At 40.0% G+C, this 16533-nt stretch overlaps 1 protein-coding gene across 6 annotated transcripts in view; it reads right to left on the bottom strand.

Moving 5' to 3' along the window:
• DLC1 (DLC1 Rho GTPase activating protein) overlaps positions 1-16533 on the bottom strand; it is a 409459-nt gene that overhangs the window by 20135 nt on the left and 372791 nt on the right. For 4 of the 6 annotated variants that reach the window (XM_057537468.1, XM_057537469.1, XM_057537470.1 and 1 more), the window contains 2 exons: positions 8459-8530; positions 3234-3315 (listed from right to left, as the gene is read on the bottom strand). In XM_057537468.1, the coding sequence (XP_057393451.1) occupies positions 3234-3315; positions 8459-8530 (154 nt within the window). Of the gene's footprint in view, positions 1-56; positions 127-3233; positions 3316-3359; positions 3539-8419; positions 8531-16533 lie in introns of those variants that run through there. The other 2 variants (XM_057537474.1, XM_057537471.1) reach the window with 2 other exon arrangements.

The raw sequence follows: 16533 nt of genomic DNA on the forward strand, positions 1-16533 counted from the left end.
AAGTGCAGACTAGAGATGATACTACGGATATCTATTTGTCATTACATGATTATCACCTTATTTGCATAATTCTTTGCTGTACTCATAGGAGTCAGTTGTAATCCCAAAGGAAGATAGCGAGATGGGATATTTTTCAGAAGCTATAAAGAGAAAGAACATTTAATAAAAGGTATTGTACGAGTAGGTCACAGTTTGCATTATCACCTGTATACGCTTCAAGACAAGTGAATTACTCCTCCAGTATTAATACTGAATGTGATACTCTCAGAATCTGGGCCTTATCATCAGGGTTGGATTATACAGCAAAGCTAGCTAGCAAGATTGGGACAAAAGCCAATCTCTCCAAGGAAACAAGTACGTTTACCCCTTACAAGTGTGTGTGTAAGAATGTTGGTTAGCAATCTAAATTCAAAAAATCTAGTAGTTGCATACTTACAACTTTTGGTCATTACAAACTATTGAAGACAGTATCATTATCATTCTCAAGAAAACATTAAGCTACAAGTTTTCTGCTCTAAGTAGACTATTTTAAGAGATCAGCTCCTACCAGATTTTTGACCAAAGGAGCTTTAAGATCTGCAAAAGTTATAAGTACATGAATGTTTATAATAATCATTAAGCAGAACATAGGAGCATATACTAGTGTGTACATGGGAGTACTTCATCCGTGTGTGTGTGGGGGGGTGCTGGGGTAGGGGGTGGCAGGAAAGAGAAACCATGTAAGAATTATTTCGTTTAAAACAAATCTAAAAAAGTTTTACTTAAAGTAAAAATATTAAATATTTAATAATATTTTATTAAGGTAAAACTTTTCAGCTGCGTTTTTGTAACTATATTACCGTATATATTTAAAATCAACTGCTCAAAATATTTCAACAAGGCAAAAGATGGAAGTCTACAAAAAAGTCCGTCCATCTAGAAAAAAACTTGACAAATGACAAGGCAAAATTTCAAACACTGTAGATTCAAGATTTGCTGGCCCTTTGAATTTCATGGGCTGAGAGAGTACATGGAAGAGGCCAGTCTACCAGATGAGATGAATATCACATCATCAGTTAAACAAGTATCCTCAACTACTCTGCTGACAGCTCAGGACCTGTAGTGCATTTTCAAGGAAGATGCCTGTCCCCACCTTTTTCTTCAGAACATTTGTTTAGCCCTCTCGAAGGAAAATCATTTGCCATGAGAAGTCTATTTATGCAAACACGTGGACAGAGACCTTGGGTTTTCCATTACAAACAAGCTGATGACTGTTCCTGTGAATTCTGAACCCAACCTCAAGCCTTTCTCCACATACTCAACTCTGGGTGTCGGTTTTAGGCCTAATAATTTTTAAAGCACTTGACATCCATCACTGCATTTCCTTCTTACACTTAACCTATGAGATATTATTCTACACATAAGAGAAACTGAAGCCCAATCAGAATACACTTGCAGAATCCAAAGAGATCAAGGTCTAGTTGTTTTCAGGCTTTTCTTTTCGCAAAAGATCTAAGAGTATAGATTTATTCCTTTTAAAGGGAGGCAGCTTCTCCGATGGCGCTAAGAGCCAGTGTAGCCAGTGTAAATCACAAAGTACGGAGGATGCCCTTATCCCCAGAACAGGGTAACTAGGTTTCAAACTGATATTTAAAAAAAAAAAAAAAGAAATGCAAGAATCTAATCACGATCCTTTGGGCTGCAATGCTGCAGTGATATTTTTATGACCCAGGAATTCCTAAGCTGTTGCTGCTGTTCAGAGGGCACGCTCACTAAGTAGCTTGAAATGTGTGAAATGGATGATCTGATGCAGTAACCTAGTAAATATTTCCTAGGTTACATCTTAGGAGTGATGTCATCTCTATGCATTATCACCAATGATGAACTGAAAAGAAATTAATTCTGCTCCACAGCTAAGCATTCAAACATTTCAAAAATGTCTGGAGTAGTTTATATTCCAGATGCAGACTCTTTCCCTCCTAAACTGTGTTGGTGAAATTGTTTCATTCCAGATGACATAGCTATGATATTACACTCTAGGGAACGGGGTGGGGAGTTGGAATTAAGTTTCTTCCAGAAAAAGTGTACATACCCTGGACATTTCTAAGCAATCATTCCATTGGATTTGAAAAGTGACAGTATTTCTGTGGTTAATGTGGCATTTTTTTCTTTCTTAAGCCAGGAGAACTAGTCTATTACTCCATTCTAAACATCCTACCTATCTTCCCCTAAAACCCCTGCTTAACTTAAGTGCTTCAAAAAACACTGTATTACATAAGAGAGGCAAAAATAGTACTTTCACAAAGCTACAACTGCTTTCTTTGCCTATAAAGGGGAAATAAATCCTGGGTGCCATTCAACCTTAATGATGTTTTTCCAAGTTAAAATTAATATTGAAATTAAAAGAAAATTGTTTTAATTTTACGATCAAATCGACAAGTGAATTTTGTCCGTGTTTAATTTTTTTTCTCCAGAGTTCAGCTTTGATGGCTTATAGGTTCTGAGAAAAATTCAAAGGGTGATTAACTTAAAATGAATAATATGTCATGAAGAGTCAGAGAGGAGTATCAGTGTCCCGTCATTTTCTGCTGCGTGTTTTATTACTTCCATTTCGTTAAACCCTGCAAGCTGCTCCTCAGCCTGAAGATCCACCAGCACCACGAACATGGGTTTCTGACAGTTTTGTTCACGTTTCCCATCAATGCTCCTTTGCTGCCTGTCTACTTTATGTTAAAGGCTGTGCTGAGTTACTTTACAGCCTTAGTTAACCCTATTGTTAGGACGGTGTGCCTGGGGAAGCTGAAGAGTTGAGGAAATGCTTTCCTGGAATTCAAGCAACGGCCCTCCTGCCTCTAGTCTGCCACAGCCCCTACTTCCATCTGTCCCTCTGAGCGTCATTTCCATTCAATACAACAGCGGCTCTGACTCAGCGAGGGTACCTGGCTGGGACTGCACAGTCAACTGCACTGCCTTAACCCCCCTATTCCAAGTTTCCAAACTGCCTGGACATTATCTGCTCCAGCAGTCATATGAGCACATCCCAGGACAGTGCTATTTGAATGGCAGTACTAAATGACAGGAAGTTACTTATTCTAATCAAAAGGCCTATGATTTATAATGAAGTAAATCACTATATCCATTTACGGATCAAAACCCTGACATATTTAGAACAAAAGCAATCTCATCAGTGATAAGTACTATGTTCTTTAAAAAGAAGAAAAGAGAAAGAAAACACTCAAAACATTTCCTTTTACCTGCATAAAGCCTCAATAGCATCTCTGTCCAAAAAATCATGCTCTCTCTTGACCAAGGAAATATCAATGGGGAACAGGAGATCTATAAGGAAAATAAAAACAAATACGTTTATTGAGCACCTAAGCTCTTGCCAGTCTAACCCAGTTTAGCAGAGGGAAAAAAAACAAGGTAATTTATTGAATACTTACTGTTTGCAGGACACTTCACTCCCTATCAAGTGCTGTGGGTATGTAAAGCAGCTTAAGACAATTTCATCAGTGTCCTAAAGGAGCTTGGAATAAAGTGGTCTGCAGACTCAAATTATCTGTTGTCAAAGATAAGTGGTTCAAAACACTGTTCCACCTTTAAACACATCAGCAGGCAACAGACCTCTGCTATGTAAATTATAATTTAAACCAGAATGAATACCAGAAGGATGTTCACGGTAATGTGGCTGTTTTTTCCCTCCCATGTGTGTCTTTGCTCACATTTGATCAGGGAAGAGGTCACAGAAAACCGGGCCAAGGAAAGATCTAGAGAACTATGGTGGTTGTCAATGGAATCCAACCATTTGCATGACATCAAAAGCTAACGAGAATTAAGGATGTGCTATTTTTAAACAAATACTAGCACTTCCATATGGCTTTTCAGGAGTTTATATAACTCCCACTAAAACAAAAGGCCAGCTCTAAAGCAGCTGTAGAACAATGGAATCCCAAATCCTTTCATCCTTGGAAGAGTTCACTACTCTAAGAACACGTAAGTTATATTAAAATCGAAAAGCAAAAAGGGGGGAAAAGTCAAATCAATGGAAGAATTCCCTTTTCTGTCCCTTGTTGATAAATACACTCCAGAAAGAGTAGGGAGGAAGAAGACCAGCAGCACCTCTGTGGAAATTTGCAACAGCTCTGGAATTGCCACTAGATAAAAGCAAGTTATCCCTCTTTGGTGTTCCAAGCACTTAGGGTAAATAATGGGCCTTCCTAGTAAAATGCTTATAAAATATCATGAGGAAGAGTCCTTCTATGCAACTCTGTGGGTCAGGAATAGGCAAAATAAGAGCACTGCAGGACACCAGGATTAACAGAACCAAAAAATCGCTTTGGGCCCCCAAATGGCTAATGCTGCATACTGAAACAGACATGGCTATTGGTAGTTTTGGAGATGCAAGTAACTAACAATGTTCTAGTTCTGGGGTTGACTAGGGAGCACATGACTGTCCCTTATGTTTTTATGTTTTCTAACGTAGGATCATTGGTTTTACAGGATGGTATGGAGCTCCTTATTCTTGGTCATCTATTTTCCAGAGACTACACTTATGAGTACCTTTTTTTTTTTTTAAAATAATGTTGAAAACTAACATAATGAGTGTTGTGGTCTATTCTTTTTTCTGAAGGCTAGCATTAGATTAGTGATCCTGTTCTCTGAATGGTAAGACAGGCAGACCAATGAAGTAGCTAGAGCCTAAAGATTTATGAAGAAATTCGTAAAATTCAGTATCACAGGATTTATCTCTTCATTACCTTATAGAACAAGTCTCTTAGGCAAATGATTAGTGGCACCACTATAGTGGCAATAAAAGAGAAGACTTAAAGTGAATGTAAACTATTAGTAAATAGAAGCAAGCCAGACTATAAAGCTGTTTGAAGGTGCTGGCAATTGTATTTCACTTTGAACAGATAACCTGCACTCTAATTATTAAAGGACAGAGCTGATATTAAAAAATATATTTTTAATACTTAATAAATGTAAATCATAAAGTTCACATGCCTGTTACGTGCATCTGAGAAAGCAACTCTGTTATTTTAGCAATTCCTAACTCAGTGTACCCAGAACTGTATTTTACTTTCCTGATCCAAATTAACTTTAAAATTCTGTTTAAAAAAAAAAAAAATTCTAGGATAGGTAGGGACTAAATTCAAGAGATGAGTGAAATAATTACATTTTTTTTTTTTTTTCAGTATTTCTCAGAGTTCTTCAGGTTAGGATTTAATCTTTCAGCTTGGGTTTAAGGGCAGGATGTTTATATTGTCAAGGACCGAAATAAAGGTAAACAGGAATCAAGGAATGAGTGGGATGGCATGTGGTGTGTGTGTACCCACACTGCACATAGGGGTAGGATGAAGGGGAGAAATTATAAATGCTCAGAACAATGTACAGTATAACTTCAAAAGTAGGTTTATGTTTCAAAGGACTTATAAATGTCAAGGGACCCCAAAATGTAACTTGTGAAAATACAGTCTGCATTTTAGGATTTGGAAAGACGTAAGACAGAGACCGGAACTGGATCTTAGCAAACATACACATCACAAGAAAGGGCTTCTTGGCAGCAAATCAACACCAAAACTTGACATAATTGAAGGAAATTTAATTTCAAAACACGAGAACAAAAGGACAGCATGTTACTACCACTGCAAATGCAATTATCTTTCCTTATCTCCAGTAGAGCTGTGAACTGAAAATCCAATAGAATGCTGATCCACACCCCACCGCCACCAAAGCTCTACTGAGAGACAGGGATGCTGCAAACGGCAACAGGTCAAAAATTCTCCCAAAGGCAGGATAAGCAACTCCACCATAATAAACATGCAGGTTAACCAAACACCTTAAAAAAAAAGAAAAAGAATTGGAGATATTCTCTGAAATGGAGGAAGAGTAAGATATTCTACATAGTCTAACTATAAAATAATTTTAAACCCATCTTCATGGAGAAATATCATACGTTCAGTCTGGGCTACAATGAGGAAGGGCAGGCACTATAAACGAGGTAAGGAACTAAACTAGCCGAGTGAGCCAGGGAAGTAAAACGACCTCTGTGGTCTCGCCCCAGTTTGCTTCCGGGGAGCACCCCCACCCCCTCTATATCCCTGCCGACCATGCTAGCATTTCCAAGCTGAAAACCTGTATCCGTTCTTAGTACGGGTTCATGGCATTTTGCTCATGTGTTACCGAAGGATGCTGGTGACCACCAGCTCCAGTTGAGAGCCCACTGCCATTGCTACAGGAAGCAGCTGCTTGTCATCATGCTAGAAGGACGGAAGAGCAAAAGACACGTTTTAAAATCACTATTTATTGTGAGAAGAGTTGAACATCCCTGGTGAAAAGACTGAAGTGACATCATTTAACCTGGATCTTTCAGCAGTTTTGTCACATCATGGCTAAATGTCTCCCAGCATCTCCTTCCTCTTAAGTGATAAAAAAAAAAAAAGATGTATTCTTTAAATGTAAATTAACCAATATTACGCTTGCTTTTTGAGATTTTTGGCAATTTCTTTGAGGTATGAACTGTTTTATTTCTATAAAATATGAAGCGTCTACCACAGTGGTGGGCATCCCTGTTGGTGCAGAATTAACACTGGCTTGTTGATTAGCTGAATGGATGGCTGGATGGATGGAGGGATGAACGGATGAATGGATGGATGGAGGGATGGCTGAATGAGAGACACCAGGTGCTGTCATCTCGGTAGAGTTAAGGAAACAAAGAATGCTCAAGTTGGAAGAGGCCTTGGAAGTCATTTATTCTCAAGGTAGGAGTCACTTCACTATCCACCCAACCTTGGCTTGAAAATCACCCATAAAATAGAGCTCACGAGTTCACAACTGTAGCCTTTTTTTAATGGTTTCATGTAGAGAACAGTCAGCCTCCCTTTTAAATAAACAGCCTCTTCCCCTCGCCTTGCACAGAGCACACTGCACACCCTGGCAGCCTGAGGCTCAGGGCGTGAGCGAGACTCAACGTGCTCGTCACCACCAGCCTCAGCATCTGAGCGATGCCCAGAGCGCTAACGAGAAAACGAAGAACTAGTAAAAAGTCAGCCTAGGTCTTGATTTTAAAAAAGAGGTCCATTTTTTCTTAATTAAAAAATCGAATAACATAGGAGAAATAACATTCATCAAATGGCAATCTATGGAAAAGTGAAAAGTCTAATGACAAAGTGGAGAAAGATATCTATGACACATGACCAACAAAGCCTTAGTATTTAGAATAAAGAGCTCTTATAAATCATCAAAAAAAGCACAATCAACTCAGGGGAAAATGGGCAACAGATATTTCACAGAAGAGCAAACAAAAATGGCCAGATGACACAAAGAAATGTGCCTTATCATTAAAAATTAGGAAAATGGGAGTCAAAATCCATAAGATATCATTTTATATCCATTTGATTGGCAAAAATTAAAGTCTGACAATATCAAGGGTTGAGAGCATGTGGATAGACAGGATCTTTATATATTACAGGGAGGAGTGAAAATTGGTACAGGAACTTTTGAAAAACTTGCATTATAAAGTTGAACATACATCTCTATCACCCAGTAATGCTACTCTTAGGCATACACGCAAGATAAATTATTTCACGTGTACCGCAAGAGTGCAAGAGTGTTCCCAACAGTACAGTTTATAAAAGCAAAACAAAAAAACCCCAAAATGCCCACCAATCAGAGTGTGGATATGATAAACTGTGGCATATCCACACAATGGAGTATTACACAGCAGCCAAAGGTGATGAACTATGAGGGCACACAGTACAGAAGAACCTTAACAATGATAAATGAAAAAATTAAATCGTACAAGATTACATAGAGCATGATACCCTTTTTATAAAGATAAACAACTTTATAAAAATATTTATTTTAGGGAAATGCAATAAAGCTATATAAAAGGAAAGCAAGGAAATGATAAACCAAGGTTTCAGGATGATGGTTACTGTGGCTAGGGGGTGGCAGAGGGATGGGAGACAGGTGGGTGTGTTATTATCAAGGTCCTAGCTGTTTCGGGTGGTTGCCACACTGTTTCCTTAATGAAATATTTAAGTAAATAATAACATGTCTGAAAATAAATCATAGATCAATAATAATCATGAGGGACTTCCCTGGTGGCAGAGCGGTTAAGAATCCGCCTGCCAATGCAGGGAACACGGGTTTGAGCCCTGGTCCAAGAAGATTCCACATGCCGCGGAGCAACTAAGCCCGTGTGTCACAACTACTGAGCCCGCATGCTGCAACTACTGAAGCCCACTCGCCTACAGCCTGTGCTCCACAACAAGAGAAGCCAACCGCAATAAGAAGTCCGTGCACCACAATGAAGAGTAGTTCCCGCTCGCCACAACTAGAGAAAGCCTGCGCACAGCAACGAAGACCCAATGCAGCCAAAAATTAAAAAAAAAAGTGCAAAGCTTATAAAAAAATTATAATCATGAACCAAGGATACGATTTTGCCCATTAAAAAAGAATGGCATTCCCGGCTCACCTTCATACAACTGGGCGTACTGGGGGAATCCTGCCGCCCGTAGCCAATCACAAGCTTCTTTGGCTTCAATTTCTAGAATAGAACAGAGGACAGACAAACATGTTAGTCATGTGTAACTCAGCGTACTTCTTCTTCCTTAATAAACCCTGGTTTTGTTATATAAGCAAAAGATGACATCTGTTGAAAAGGGATAAGCAAAAAGTGAAAAAGAAAATCCACTTATTCCAATGGTTTAGATTTTTGTGCATCTTTTCAGACTTAAAAAAAAATACATGTAATTATCCATCTTTCCTTTAAAAAACAAAAAACAAAAATGGAGTCCCAGGGCTTCCCTGGTGGCGCAGTGGTTGAGAATCTGCCTGCTAATGCAGGGGACACGGGTTCGAGCCCTGGTCTGGGAAGATCCCACATGCCACGGAGCAACTGGGCCCGTGAGCCACAATTACTGAGCCTGCGCGTCTGGAGCCTGTGCTCCGCAACAAGAGAGGCCGCGATGGTGAGAGGCCCGCGCACCGCGATGAAGAGTGGTCCCCACTTGCCGCAACTAGAGAAAGCCCTCGCACAGAAACGAAGACTCAACACAGTCATAAATAAATAAATAAAAGAACGTGAATTTCTTTAAAAAAAAAAAAAAAAATTGGAGTCCCAGCAGTAAGTTACTCTGTGCTGCTTCTGTGTTCTGGTTACAAATGATTAAGAAAATAGGGCTTAATGAGAAAGTTGAAGAAGGATTAAATAATTAATTTTAGGCCTAGATGGCCTAACTTGCTTTACTTTTCACGTCAATAAAAGGCCACCAAGTACATCTGACACCCTGGAAGAGCACTAACTTGACCAAAGGAACTGAGCTTCTGCCACCCAATGGGATGCGTGTAACTGCCCAGGGGCTGTGAAGGTGTGCCTTTGGGTGCATCAGGCAGTGAGAGAGGCCTGGGCGGTCAGGGGCCCTGGAGGGCATTAAGTCAATAAACCCCACAATCTTGGCAGGCTGAGATGCCTAATAAAGCTTCTACTTCCCCGTGGTTAACATCTTGTAGATAGTATTGATAAACAGAAAGGCCAAGAGCAACTGACACCGGCGTTCAAATTCACTCAAGCACTTATTTACAATCCAGTTAAAACTGACTCACAGAGGAGGTCTGCACAGTCATTAGTTTCTCAGTTTGCACAAAGAATATTCTTTCAACCCTCTTCCCACCTTCCTCAGACCATTAGAGTACTTAAGGTATGTAAGGCTAGTCACTCATTTATAAATGTCTCAACATTGCTTAATTTATTCCAGATTCAAATCTTCATTATGCATCTCTTCTCTGAGCCAGATAGGAGGTGGACAGTCCATCATAGAGAATTATATATATATCACTTTTGTCTAGTAACTTATATATCACTTTTGTCTAGTAACTTTATAGTTTCAGAGCATTTTTTAAACTATTATTTTATGAGTTCCTTGAGTCTTTAAAGAAAAGAGAATTAAGAACACTCAAATTCATTAAAGCAAGTAGGAATGTCCTTATTGAACGAACGTGCCAAAGATAAAAGTCTGCTGCTATCTTCTGATGAGTTAGTTAATACCCAAACAAAAACAATTATGGCAGCAGAGAAGCAATAAATGACATGACAAGGTTTATTACTTTCATGAATCTTTTCAGTGTGGCGATGAAAGTAGCATCATAAAACACAAGATTCAGGACTGAATTCAGGGAAGAAGGATAGAGTGACATGAATGTGTAAGAATCTCAATGTTTGTACTAAATCATAGAATTGTCCAATGTGAATTACCTGTGCTAACATTTTTTCATGTATTCATAACCATACCTTGTTTCAGAAAGGAATTAATGAAGCTTTAAATAAAATCATAAAATAAACATTTTCCAGAGAACTATATTGCTGGAAAAATGTATAAAAGCTCAACATTTTATTTTAAAGGATGTGGAAACTACTTTTTTCTCTATCGCCATGGCCCTCGCTCAAAGATAGATATGGAAAGAAAAAAAGCTAAGTGGTTTGTTTTTTAAAAATATTTTAAATATGTCACTTCTTCTGACTATCTGGAGGTTATTTCCATTCAACACATTGTTAGACATCGAACAATAGATTGCTAAAAAGTAAATGTATTCGCTTTCTAAATATTTTACTTAATAAGTGGTGAGTAGTCAGAAATTCTCAATGTCCACACTTTCTGGCCTATATTCAGATATGACAACAGATCAGTGCACATGCGCATGTGCGCGTGCGCACGCGCGCACACACACACACACACACACACACACACACACATGCCTTAACTGGACACAATTCTCCAGCCAGTATCACCACCTATTTAGAGAATGTTCCTGATTTCTTATTAAAATGGCTTCATGCCAAGAGGCACGAAAGATATAAGGTATTATTTTTCTAAAAAACCTTTAAATTTATATAATACTTTACAAATCACAAAGTGTTTTCACATATATTACTCACTTAAGGCCCCACGTGACTTCAGGAACACATAAATGCCTACTGCTGTGTTGTCATCCTTATTCATTTTCCACCACTACAAAAAGAAATGCCCCCAAATGACCAAAATCGATCTAAAAAGCTGTGTTCACACAGCCACTCTTCTTAGGGCCACTTGGTTAGAAAGAAATGATGTGAACAGGCCAAGGTTTGCTTCTTCAGCAGATAATTTAATGAAAGGTCTACAATGGCTAAAAAGCAGCACTTCCAAGAACTACAGAGATTAGTAATTTTACCTGCCTTTTCCTTTCCCTAAAATAGATGAGAAAGTCTTTCTTTTAGATATGAAACCATGGGAAACAGACAAGCCTGTATCTAGTTTACATTTAACAAAGTCCATTCATGAAAACTTAGGCTGCATAATAATAAATGAGAACTTAAACCCACTGTTTCTATAGAAATCAGAATTAGAAAATTGTAAAAATTGTAAAAAGCTGTCACTGATTTTTTAATAAATGAGACAGTTACTGACTTCACTCCCACCCCTTTCCAGTTACCAAGTGAAAATGATAACGATCTAAGTACTGATTTTTAAAAAATCAGTATTTCCATTTTATTTAACATGAAATGAACCTATGTCTACATTCAGGTCAGGTAGGGATTTACCCCTTCTAGTTCCCTGGATCCAGGCCACAACTTTGACTCTTATCCTAACTGAAACTCCAAGTTTCCAATTCTCTCCTCTCTTGAGACTCCAGCCACCAACCCTGCCTCATCAAACTTCCTGCATTACAGTTTTGATCTCGTCTCTCCTGCAAAAACTTCCCTGGAGCTCCACTGCTTAGAAAATCAAGTCTAAACATCTCCCTAGGTTTTCAAGGTTCTCCATGTGGCATCCAAACGAATCGTTCAGCTCCCTGTACTCCCTCCATACCCCAGCCAAAGTAAACTTGGTCCTTCCTCATCTCCCCACACATCCCTGGCTGGAAATTCTCTCCTATCCCCTCATTATCCTTCAAGGCCTAGCCCAAGCGCCACCTCCTCTAGGAAGTCTTCCCAGATGCCTCCTGACAATTCTGTCAATGGCTAACTTTTCCTGAGCACTGACTGTGCACAAGGCCCAGTTTAAGTACTTAAGGCATATGAATTCCTTGACTCCTCATACTGATCCTAACACATGGGTTGTGAATATCATCCCACATGGGTTGGGAATATCATCCCCAAGATACGCAGATGAAGAAACAAGTGGAGAAACAACCAGCTCTCCTCGAAAACAAGCTTCCTTTCCAATCAAATGCCCTAGTGAACAAGAGAGCTAAGACGTGCAGAAATGAGCAACACCGGAATTTCCTGAAAAAATACGTAACAGTGAACAACATTTAAAATATTAAACAGGGCTTCCCTGGTGGTGCAGTGGTTAAGAATCTGCCCGCCAATGCAGGAGACACTGGTTCTAGCCCTGGTCTGGGAAGATCCCACATGCCGCGGAGCAACTAGGCCCGTGAGCCACAGCTACTGAGCCTGCGCTCTAGAGCCCGTGAGCCACAACTACTGAGCCTGTGTGCCACAACTACTGAAGCCCGCGCGGCTAGAGCCCGTGCTCTGCAACAAGAGAAGCCACCACAATGAAGAGTAGCCCCTGCTCGCCGCATCCAGAGAAAAGCCCGCATGCAGCAACGAAAACACAACGCAGCCAAAAATAAAATAAATAAAATTTAAAAAAAAAATTAAACAAAACCAGGTAAACGTTGCATTACTGCTGTCACTTTAACTCCCCATGCCTGTTTTTGGAGGCTTCTAACCAGTTCTCAGGGTGTGACTTTTCCTTCAGTGGTCGAACGAAAAACTATCAGGACGATTTTTAAAAAACATTCCCCACCAGGCAGAAGTGCCATCAGAAACTGAAAATACAGTGGAAATACAATGACACTTTTAGACTTGGGTTTTCTCTTAGCAAACAACAGACAAATGTGTGAAGGAGGAAACAGGAAATTTTTATTGGAACCACCTTTAATAATTAGTTTTATTAGATGAATGAGGTTCAGGACACTTTTGGTGTAAGGCTTGGGAACCATTAGGCCATATTTGCATGCTTCCTGGCATGATGGGATGACCCTATCTTCCCCTTACCTCTCAACAGTAAGTTAAACAGAAATTCCCCAACCCCGTCATCATTCCGCTGAACTCGCTGATCTTACCGGTTGAGCAATGGTAATCGGGTCGAAGCAGGATGTGATTACTTCCATCTTCCCTTTGCTCTACCTTCACAGTGCGAACCCTCATGCTTGCTTCCTGCCTTCTTTGCAATGTGCTCCTGAAATCAGGGCTCAAGGCAAATGCTACATGGACTTTACCTCTTAAATAAAATTCTAAGGAATTGGAGGAATGTAAGAAAATTCAAACATTTTCTAGATTCCTTGGATTCCCCCAACTATAGCAGACTTGCAGGCAAAGATCCATAGAAATGTTGATGTTCTTACAGCCATGGAGAAGCACGTCAACTGTGTGAAGGCAGGCAGTGCTTTCTGATCTACACCAAGATTCCTGCCCTGGTCACAAAAATTCCTTCAAATGGAAGGAATAATTACTTCAAATGATCAGTTCTCTCGCCTCCGTTAAGGTGGCCAATTTTACAGGACTGCCATACAGCTGGGCACCAACAGCCCAACTTCCCAGGGCAGCAGGGTTTCACAGGGCAGAGAAGCAAACCACAGTCTCAGACACTTGATCTCAGTGGCTCTGAGCCTTGGATCTTAGTAGGCATCACCTTGGGGAGCTTTCTAAAACCCCCCACCACTATCCACTCCCAGGTATTCTGATTTTCTCCGTCTAGGGAGGGCCCAAACAGCATCTTTTTAAGAAAGCTCCTAAGTAAAGGTAGCCAGGATTGGGAACCACTGAACCAGACAACATTTCTTTGCATGCCTTCATCCCAGACTCTTTCTTCCCCAATTATCCTAACAGCCTTCCAACTGAACTCTCTGATAACCCTTGCTCCTCCCTGCCCCCAAGAAACCTATCCTAGTCCAAAGGGTTCCTGAGCCCTGGATTGATTTGTATGAAATACATAATTCATCATGTCACTCCTCTGCTTAGAATTCTTCCGTGACTCTCCACTGCCTTTCACATACAATACAGTTCCGACTCCTCAGCAGACGCACAGCCGTCTTAACTCGGCCTCTGCCCAGCCATTCCGCTCCTGGAAGGTCTCCAAATGCAAGCTCTGCTCCTGTCTTCCTGAATTCCTTGGGGTTCGCAGGATGCATATGCTCTCTTAACACTTCAAGTTCTTCATCTCTTCTCTCTCCTGCCGCAAACCAATTCCCCCTCTGCACCCCATCAACCCCTCTCCCCCACCTTCCTCGGTACGGTGAGGTGCAAATACCAGAAGCTTCTTAATTCATTTGTATATCCTGAAAGACTACTTTTTCCACATTGGAAGCACACATACATTTGTTTGAAGGAAAAGAATCCATTAAAATTTCCCTTTCTTCAAAGACAGACTGAAAAAACTACAACTTAAACCCCTGTCTCTTTGCAATTAATAAAAATAAATGTTCAACACATACACTGTCAAAGAGTGGTTATCGGGAGTTACCTATGTAAAGTGAATTCCTGGTTGGGCTAAGTCAGATAGCACAACGTATATATTAATATTTATTAAACTCTTCTGTTATCTAATCACAGCAAAGATTATGACTAGCCACTAGCAACATTCCTACCCTCAGAAGCCTAAAAAAATTCTAAACATTTGCTGTGCCTATTCTGAAAGAAACCAGTTAGGAAGCTTTTGGAAGACTGGTCAATACTAATTCAGTTTCTAGGCCATTTGGCCTCACAGGAGCTGACCCCAATCCACCTTTAGATATATTCTAGTACAGCCACACATTTACGTGAAGCCAATCACCCTTCATTTCCCCCCTTAACTCGATATTTATTTATTGAACATCCACTGTCTGTGCTGCCAGCTGTGCTCAGGGACAATCAAAGGCACAGGTTCCTGCCCCGAAGCTGGAAGCCAAAGGGAAAGGTAATTCACAGTTGAGGGCATGATGTCAGATGATCCTCTACTTAGGAATGAACTGGTTTCCTAAGGGCTCTTCTGAGATCCCTGTATTTAAGTCCCAGCTCCTTCCTCTACCCCTTCTGTCACCCCATCTACCTCGGGCTAACTGATCCAGCCTTACTGATCTCACACACCCCATGCCCCCTTTCCTGCTTTATTTTTTCTTCTTCCAAAACATTTATTGCGTTTATTTTGTCTCACCCCTCTGCAAACTCGCAAGAGGCCAGTTTCTTTGCCTGTTTTACTCTTTGATATACCCCAAGCACTGCCAACAGTGTAGCGCACATAGTAGTTACTCGACAAATAAGTATTACATACTTAAATAAATAAACTGCAATGTGATTTTCTTCTAGTGAAGTGGTCTTAATTTTTCAGACCAGGATCCACCATAAGAAACACGTTTTACATTGTAACCTGGCACACACATATATGCATATGTGTACATATGCACCCATTCATGTACACAAACACATGTGTGTATATAAGCATATATAAAACTGAAACAAGTTTCCCCAAATAACACTTACAATAAGTAATGCAGTCTTACATTTTTCCACTCTATTTTAAAAAATACTATTTGTTACCTCCCAAAGCAACCCATTTGAAATACACTATTCTCACACAGCTTTTTCTTAAAGAGAAAGGAAGCAAGGAAGGAAGGAAGGAAGGAAGGGAGGGAGGGAGGGAGGGAGGGAAGGAAGAAAGGAGAGGAGAAAAAAAAGAAAATAGTAAACTAAAACATTTCTGTATAGTACAGAGGAGATTGTGATGTGACAAAGGAAAGACACGTATGAATTCAGAGGTGGGAGGGGGAGAGAGGGAGGGGGCTGCTTGGGCACTCATTTTAATGCTCAGCCTTTATTTAAGGAGGCGTTATGATCTTTTATATAAGATTGGATTGCGGGAGAGGGGATTTGGAATAAAAGAGAATAAGCTAAGCGGAGAGCTGGCAAAGCACAGGTGTGTGTGGAGGAATGGTACGTAGTCTCAATTTACTGCAACAGAGAACAAAGGAAGGGGAGGCATGCAGTGGAAGGCGGGTTATGCCACAGAGCAGATATAAGCATCTCCTTAGCCTGGTTCCCCAATGAGCAACCAACACTATTTCCTCAGATGTAAGAGTTTTGCATCTGAGTTTCCCAAGTTCCTTCTAATAATCCATCACAGAAAGGGGGCAAAGTATGACCTGTAACAGCTCAGGAAAATAGGTCCAGGAAAGAATCCATTGCTTAGTTAAGCAGCCTTAAGAAAATAATCTCTCTGGACCGGTTTCCTCATCTGTAAAATGTGGGATTGCTATAGGCTTTGTAAATCCCCTGAGTTTCTGACTCTAGGAATTCCTTTATGCCCATTTCCCTTGCTCTCTAAGACAACCTTTAGACTAGGTTCCATTTCTGTTAATTTTCCAGATTTATCATCAATTACATGGAGACATCCTTCTTCCTTAAATTAGATCAATAGTAACTACTTTGAGTTCTCCAATTTTGTAAATTTACTGGTTTATTGCTGAAGTATCTAATTTGCTTCTTAATAGATCAATTTCTTTATTTGTCCTACGAAGCCGATGTTCATA

This window comes from Balaenoptera acutorostrata, chromosome 21 (assembly GCF_949987535.1).
Source record: "Balaenoptera acutorostrata chromosome 21, mBalAcu1.1, whole genome shotgun sequence".
Classification (NCBI taxonomy): domain Eukaryota; kingdom Metazoa; phylum Chordata; class Mammalia; order Artiodactyla; family Balaenopteridae; genus Balaenoptera; species Balaenoptera acutorostrata.